This window comes from Nelumbo nucifera, chromosome 5, assembly GCF_055504915.1.
Source record: "Nelumbo nucifera cultivar China Antique chromosome 5, China Antique-T2T, whole genome shotgun sequence".
NCBI lineage: Eukaryota > Viridiplantae > Streptophyta > Magnoliopsida > Proteales > Nelumbonaceae > Nelumbo > Nelumbo nucifera.
Window position 1 is genome coordinate 25,368,640 of NC_142653.1, and position 8,570 is coordinate 25,377,209.

At 44.0% G+C, this 8,570-nt stretch overlaps 1 protein-coding gene across 1 annotated transcript; it reads left to right on the plus strand.

Annotated features, from left to right (window-relative positions):
* Positions 1-461: 461 nt before the first annotated feature.
* LOC104591067 (auxin-induced protein 15A-like) lies at positions 462-1,459 on the plus strand. The gene has a single exon (XM_010249862.3). The coding sequence runs from the start codon at positions 605-607 to the stop codon at positions 896-898; it is 294 nt and encodes a 97-aa protein (XP_010248164.1). The 5' UTR covers positions 462-604; the 3' UTR covers positions 899-1,459.
* Positions 1,460-8,570: the final 7,111 nt, after the last annotated feature.

Genomic DNA, 8,570 nt, shown 5'->3' on the forward strand with positions numbered 1-8,570 from the left:
TGCCTGGTATCTATCATGCACCCATTCTGGCCTTTACAAGTTTTGTTGTAATCTGTACGTAACGTGTGAGTTGCTGACTGGGTCAAGTGTATGCTTATAGCTAGCTAGTTAGTCACCACTTGGCCGGTGTTGGTGCATGCCCCTCCCTGTACAATGGGTAATGGGTCGGTGTGAAAGACATCTCGACAGTAGAGAAACCCTTGCAGTTATTGATAAGACGGATCTCCAACAAGGCCATGTGATCATCCTTGACGATATATGCGAGTCCCTCCCTCAACAAGTCAACAGACAACAGACCCAATTGCCAGCCACTCCTTATCTCATTGTTTACTCAAATCCTTATCTCTAGTGGGATTTGCAGTCCATTGTGATGTGCTGATGAAAATTTAATTTGTAGATACAATATGTTTGCTCTATCCAAAAATCTTTGACAAGTAGTTAAAAGACAAGACCCTCTAACCACTTGTTCATTTGATGAGTGATGTCGGGCCACATACTATCTATTTACAGCTCCCTCTCTCTATATATCTCTACCCACATTCTGAAAGAAAAGTACAACCATCTTTCCATAGTCTAGCCTTCACCTCTGTACTTTTCAGAAGAGATGGGTATCCGATTGCCTGGGATAGTTCATGCAAAAGCCCTTCTCCGACGTTCTCTTTTGCCTTCTACATCAACCGCTAATGTTCCAAAGGGTCATGTTGCAGTCTACGTTGGTGACCTGCAGACCCAAAAGAAGAGGTTCGTTGTTCCAATATCCTACTTGAGCCACCCTTCCTTCCAAGATTTGTTAGGCCAGGCAGAGGAAGAGTTTGGATTCCACCATCCAATGGGTGGTCTTACAATTCCTTGCAAAGAAGATCAATTTCTCCACCTTACCTCTCGTTTGAGTGGCTAGCTAATGAAAAGAGGGAAATGCAAGAACCTCACATTAAAGAGGCCAATCAAGAAAAATGGATCTGCAGTTCAGTTAGCATTCTGTGCCTAGCTACAACATCGCCAAATCAGAGGTTTGAACCACGATGATATCAAGCAAGTGGGAAGAGAACACATTCAAAAGCTGAATAAGAAAATGGAAGCTTTCTCCAGTTTTACAGCCAGCGGGAGAAGATTGTGCTCAAAGCTGCAGGGAAAGAACATTAACATTGATATATAAATTTACTTTCGTACACTCCAATGTATAAATTTACGTTTTTACACGACCAGGGAGTAAATCTCCCCAATACAAACATCATTAATTCAATAAATTCTTTTCCGTCTTTAATACTGCAAAATCTTATTGGTTACTTTTTGTTTTGATGTTGATAAATCCGTGCATCTTGTTTTATGCAGGATAACCTCTCTCCTTTCGTATTAAGAATTGTAGTGGAATTAATACATGGTAGAGGAGGGTATTGTACCATACATTATGTACCCAAGTTAGATTGCGATTAACAGTTGCCGAAAATTGTTAACCGTCCGGGATGATTTATCTCACCAACTCTCAGTACCTGATAGTGCTCGATTGGATGCTGAGACATCCAATCAAAAATAATGTTTTCTTGGTAAAAGGAAAAAGGTGAGCTATACAGACTGTAAAGTAGATTTTCGATTATGAGTTGGAAATTAAAAGATATGATATCTGAAAAATATTTGGCCAATTAACTGGAATCAAGAAAGTGGTACGAAATTAGTGTTATTTATCAAAATTCATGGGTGGGTTTTGATTGGTCAATTTTTTTTTTCATACCATATCTTTCTTCCATCATAGATTTTCCCATTTTTTCTTGTTTGTTGTATGAGATCAACCTGATTTCTTATTCTTTGGTTATATTGATGCCTTCATTTGATAATTAGGATATTGGGTTCATACCCCTAAGAGTCTGTTTGATTTACAGTCAGAATTGGAATTAAAATCCTCTGAAATTAAAATTGGAATAGTCTATTCCCATTGTCAGTTTGGTTTAGACAAGAATGGAAATAGGAATTGAAATTAGCAGAAATAGAATTTTATTCCTTAAAAAGAGACAGTAATTAGGATATTGGGTTCATACCCCTAAGAGTCTGTTTGGTTTACAGTCAGAATTAGAATCAAAATCCTCTGAAATTAAAATTGGAATAGTCCATTCCCATTGTCAGTTTGGTTTAGACAGAAATGGAAATAGGAATTGAAATTAGCAGAAATAGGATTTTATTCCCAAAAAAGAGACAGAAAATGATCATTCCCTCAAATGATAAAATGCTATTCCAGTAGAAATGGGAATAAGATTCTGATTCCAGCCAACCAAACAGTTGGAATCGAAATAGCTTATTCCAATTCTAATTCCAGTAGGGCTGTTCACGGGTCGGGTTGGGTCAGTTTATAAGGGTTTTCCCAACCGACCCGACTTGGTCGGGTTACATGAGGTGGAAATCGAAACTGACCCACTGGTAGGCAAAACTGACCTGATCGGTTTGAGTCGGGTTGGATTGATTTGAGTCGGTTTCGGTTTTGCTCCTATACAAAAATGATAGAGAAGCGTAGAACTAGGAGGACACCTAATTCTAATTGTAATTGACTAATGGGTTGCCTATTTAGTATAAAAGACTAGAGAAATTAGAAGATATGGCTGTTCTAGTTCTAGTAGAAGAATAGTAAGTAAGAAACTAGGAACTACCGAACTAGAAAACTAATTGGTTCGGTTTGGTCCGAATCGGTTTCAATTTTTACATAAGAAAACCGAAACCGACCCGATATATCGATTTATGATTTTGCCCAACCTAAAATCGACCGATACTAATGAAAACTCGACTAACTCGGATTAGATCGGTTTAATCGAATTGAACCTTCTTATGAACAGCCCTAGATTCTAGACCCCTATTCCCGCAAACCAAACGGGACTATCAATTGATGTATTGATCGGTAAAACTAATTCACTAATGGATCCCATTCCTCAAACTGGAATCATTCGGTCACCACCGTTTTGTATTTGATATACAAAACTCCAAATAAAATCTTGGGCTGAGAAGAGCGGAAACATAAGTTCGCAGAAGATACTTTGTATACAAACTCACGAGAGTATCTGAGTGCTCAGATATTCAATCAATATTAGGTTGGATGTATAATTGGTTTTTTTTTTTATTTTATAGAGTCAAAAAAATTGAACAACAAAATTTTTTTTTTTTAATATTATAACTATACCCCCAGTCAAAAATGTAATAGACTGTCTCCCGATTGTCTCATACACTTGTGAGAAAAAAGGTAAATTACAAAGAGCCCCCCGTATTATGGGGTCTGTAACAAAGACCCCTTATACACGAACAGCACCTCAGATTCTTTCATATTTCTCTCTCTCCCGATCTCTCTTTCTTCCCCTTCCCCCTTTCTCGTATCATTTGGGAAGAATAATCTGACGATGTGAAATTTCAATTCTCCCTCTGGCTGTCGGTCTAAACAAGCCCATTTTAGATTTATAGGCTGAAGCTTTTTGATCGATCAGTTGGCTCTTCTCGGTCAATCCAAGACTCCGATCCTTGAAAATTGCTGCTCGAGAATCTGGCACTGCCAAAAATCTCCCGTCACCACTGTAAATGAAGCTTGCGTCGATACTCTTAAATTCAATTTGGTGACTTGCACCGGATTTCAGCAACAGGTCCACGGAAGGATCAGCATAGAACAAAACCCTAGGCCCTGAGATATCCAAGCTGAATTTTTTTGAAGGTTCTAGAGATTCCGGGGATACGTGAGAGGAGATCCCAAAGTTGGAGTACAGAACGGGATTCAAGGCCTACAACCACGCAATCGCTCTGGCTGTAATTTTGTATTGATGTAGAGTATTCCTTCTAGGTTCCACATGGGAGCCCATTTAGAGAGAGAGAGAGAGGGAGAGAGAGAGGGATTACCACCGATCACAAAGCTGGTCAAAATGGTTCCACACGGGAACCCATTTTGACATCGTCAGATTATTCTTTCCAAATGACACGAAGAAAGGGGAGGGGAGAAAGGGGAAGGGAAAGAAGAGAGATGTGTGAAGGAATCTGAAGGGATTTACCATCGTTACTCTTTGTGTATTGTGAGGTCGGAGAAGATGAACAGTATTTTTCTTCTTATTGTTAAAATAGTTATTATAAAGGTAATACAAGGATTAAAAAATATTGTAACAACGGATTTCAATGAAAAATTAATGAAAGAGGGTCTTTGTCTCAAGGTCATAGTATAAGGAAGGTTTTTGTCGCAAAACAAAATACAGAGGGGTTTTTGTAATTTACTCAAAAAATGTCAAAATTGGAACCATACTCAATATACTCCTTCCAAGACCCAGATAACTGTGATCAACATTAATTAAATAAAGGTAGGTTGCCGAATAGAAGCGAGCTGGTATAATCATGGTTTTGAAAACCGGGTCGGACCTGTTGCCATGGAACCTGTTTCATTTTATCCTAAAACTGTTCTTAGGCCAAAAATCATTAATTTGGTTAGTAATCTATTGACAATGATTTTTTGCTATTTTTTATTTTAATTATTTATTAAAATTTTTATTTTTTAAACCCAAAACAGTTTAAATCCTTGGAACATAGACACTTATTCATTACAAACAAGTTGTAAATTAAGCGCTGCATGCTGTAAATTGCATACAGCCTAACAAGTGTGCGTTGGTATATGGAGTAACATTGAGAGCTTATTCAAAAAAAAAACAAAAAAAAAACGTTTCATAAAGTTGGTTTGAATTTCATGTTAGCGGTGGCAATTGCGGGCTGGTTGGATTGGGTTTGAAGTTCAACCCAAATCATCCGCTCAAATCCATTAATTTTATATTTATGTACTTAAAATAAAAAATTTGTTCTCATTAGTTATAGCTTGGTGCTAATAGTAATTGTTATTTATATAAGTAGTGAAGGTTCAAATTATATTGCATGTATATTATTTTTACACAAGTGGCGAAGCCATTTAATTATGTTTGGGTTTTGGGTTTGATCGAATTACTTGGTTCAAACCGGTCAGACCAACAATTTGAATTATCTATTTGGATTGTCTTCGAGCTAATCACATCAAGAGTGGTTGAACCATTTAGATTCGGATCAGTCTGGTTGGACTGGACCAAACCGGTTCAGTCAGTGGCGGATTGACTTGAATCGACCCTTGTCAGGTTGTGCACGGGTTAGGGACCGAACCAACTAGTCCGAAGCAGGTCAATGGAATCAATCCAAGTCGGTGTAGATTCGGACCAAGTTATGTGGATACGGGTTGGGATGGTTGGACCGAACTGAGGGCCAAAGAAATCGGGTCAGATCTCGGATCGGACTAGGTCAGGTCCATTTCGAGTTCGGGGTTGACACAAATCTGGATCTGGTTGGGTTCGGGCTGGGGTGGTCGAACCAAATAAACTGAACCGAGGTGATCGGGTCTATTCAGATTTAGACCGGGTTGAACTGTTCCATACTCGGGTTGGGTTTATTTGAATTATACCGATTTGGGTAGAGGTCTAAAATGGGTCGTGCCAGGCCTGCGGCTCGCAGGCCATCCTGGGCTGTGTCGCCCTCCCTAGGGATAATTTGGGTGGTCGGCCTGGCACAACCCATGGCCCAAGCCCGTGCAGGCCTGGGCTGTGCCAAGCTAGGCCATATTGGTTTTTTTTTCGCTTTTTTGTTTTTTTGCTTTTTTTTGTTTTCTTGTCATTTTTTATTTTTTTATTTCTTTGCTAAGTAAAACTAAAATATTTAACTTTCCTTTGGGAACTATTTGAAAAAAATAGGAGAGCTAACAAAGAAATGAAACAAATATTTAACCGACTAAGAAGTCAAAGAAACAAAGACTAAAGTGAATAACAAATTGGAATAAAAATAGGAATTTTATTTCATTTATGATGTAGCGCGATCCGGTCACTCCTAGCTGGCACTCACGTGGCTCCTGAGAGGTACCTGAAACGAGGAGGAAGAAGAAGAATCCCCAGGGGGTTTGCCCGGCGGGAACGCTCCGACGATTAAGTCAGTATTCTATGTGAGAAGCAAAGGGAAGACGAAGGCTAAGAGTGCATATTGCGCAAGTGGTTCGAAGATACCTTGTTCCTTGAGAATAAGCCCCTTATAACAGAATTCTGTTGCATCATGCCCTCTGGCTAATGATAGGGCAGGTATATCCGCCGCTGTCAGTCTGCCACAGCCGTTACACGCAAGGCTGAGGTGGCACGTGCGGGGCCGTCGTCGCAAGGTACGTGCTTATCAGGTGTAAGGCACCTTTTAAAGGTGGCAGGTGCGATGATGTCTAACGAGGGACATGGCTGTTGTCCTCAGATTTGTCGGGTACGGTGGTCGGGCAGGAGATCTTTTGGCGGTACGCCGAACTACCCTTTCGCGAGTTACCCTGTGTCGGGCTATCTCACGGGCAGCGAGCTGCCTGTGGCAAGCTATGCCGAGCTGTCTGGCCCGAAGTGTTTTCACCCCGGGGTGTCTAGAGGTGGGTCGGTGAGCTCCCGTCGGGGAGTGGCCCGAAGTCCATCAGGAGGAGCTCGGGTATCGAGAAAGGTCAGGGCACCCCGACCTCGGGGCACCCTGGAGTGCTTTAACCCCAGAGAGGAGATGCAGGCAAGACGGCTTCTGGCGAGTAGTTTATCCGCCCAGTTGCCGAGCTCAACTCGGTGAGACCCCCCCCCCCCCCCCGAGTTGTGGTTATGTCAGTTGCGTTGTCACGCTGAGTCACTGTTTGAGCAAGGTCACGCCCACGTGTACCTGTGCTGCGAGGTTGGGCCAAATCACCCTCCATCAATTGCCCCCCACTCCCTGCGCTGGCGGTGATGACCCAGTGCGGGGAGGTCATGACGCGCCGGGTGGATTTGGCATCGGTATTTATGCCGCTTTGTTGCGCGCTCCGTCCAACTAGACCAGTCTAGTGCCCGGTTCGATCGATAAAAGACTCGAGTCGCGTCCAGATCACGCACGGACTTCATGCGACTTGGACTTCGAGGACGTCAAAAACGCGCTAAACCGTTTTCGCCTCGATGATCCCGCAGCTGTGGCTATAAATAGGGGGACCCTTGGCCATTTTCTTCGCCACAAAGCTTTCGTCGTTAGCGTTTGAGCTCGCGCCAAAGGTCTCTTAGCTCGGGTCTTCCAGTTCGGTTGCGTTCCTTTGGTGAGTCCTCTCGAGCTCCCTTTTCCCTTCTAGTTTGTTTCTTTCCCTTAAGTCTGCTATGTCGTCTAGCGTAGACAGCCTCATCAACGAGCCCGAGGTGGGTACCTCGGCTCGGGGTGTCCCTTCTACCTCCCAGCCATCCGATGCACGGGTGGCTTCGGGTCATTTGGCATCCACTTCCCACCGAGGTCGGGTGCCAGATCAGTTCGGCCCTTCCACCATGACTATGGAGAGACTCCAGGACCTCATACAGAAGTTCCATCTTCCTGGGGAGTACTCTTACAGTCTTCCTACCGGTAGTTTCCCATGGGAGCACGGTCCTGATGAGATCGTGGTCTTCAGGGAACAATTAGTAGCCGGTCTCCGACTTCCTCTCCACCGCTTAATTTCTGAGGTGCTGGTGCACTTCAACATAACCTTGGACCAACTTCATCCAAATTCCATACGGAATATTGCTGGGACCATTTCTCTTTGCTTCGACCGTTCCCTTCTTATTGACCTGGACATCCTTAGCACCATTTTGGCCATAAAGAAGAGTGCTTCGGGCACTCTCCCAGGGCACAGACGGTCTTACTACCTATCTCCCCGCCTGGGGTTCAAGCTTATGCACAAACTCCCAAGTAAAGTCCCGGCATGGAAGCGGGACTACTTTGTAGTTCGGAGGAGCACGGGATGGCCCTTCCCTACTGACTGGAGGGTGGCTGTTCAAGACCCCGGTGTCATCTTTGATGGTAAGACCAAGAAGGCACTCCAGACGCTGGCTCAGCTCGGGTTAAATTATAAAGACTTCACATCCGATGAGAAGCTTGTCTAGGCCGGCTTGAGCTTGGGTAGGTTTTGCTTTACTTCGGCCTTTTGTATGTATGTTTGTTTCGGGATTGCTAATGTTGAACTTCACTGCAGGTCCCATGGAGGCAGAGAAGATTGACAACCAAAGACTCTTCCGCCAGATGAAGAGGAAGAAGCGCGTAGCCAAGAAGGCACACGTTGAGTCTCCCCAAGCCTCAGCCAAGACTCAACCTCCGCAGAATTCAGCTCCGGGGCCCGAGGTGGTAGCGGAGCCTGTCATCGACTTGGAAGGAGGGGTTGTGCCTCAGGGGCCCGAGGTGGTAGCGGAACCTGCCGTTAGGCCCACCAAACCTGCTGCCAAGCCCACTGAACCTACTGTTGAGAGCGTTGCCGAGGCTAGTGCTGCAGGGGCTGCTGCCGGGGCTCATCCTGCCGAAGCTACCGCCGAGGCCTCTGAGAGTTCCACTCACGATGTAGAGATGACGACGTCTAGCTCGGAGGGTCAGGGGAGTGAAACCGTCCTGAACCCCTAGTGCAGCCTGGAGAAGAGCAAGCTGGCTGCATACCCGGGGGAGGTCAGCGAGTGGGGTGATCTTACTCCTGGTCAGCTTGGTCTCTTCTCTTCCTTTTTTTTTTTTTTGGTTTCCCTCTTGATTGGTTTCCCTTTTGCAGGTGAACACCGCCATTCGCGCCT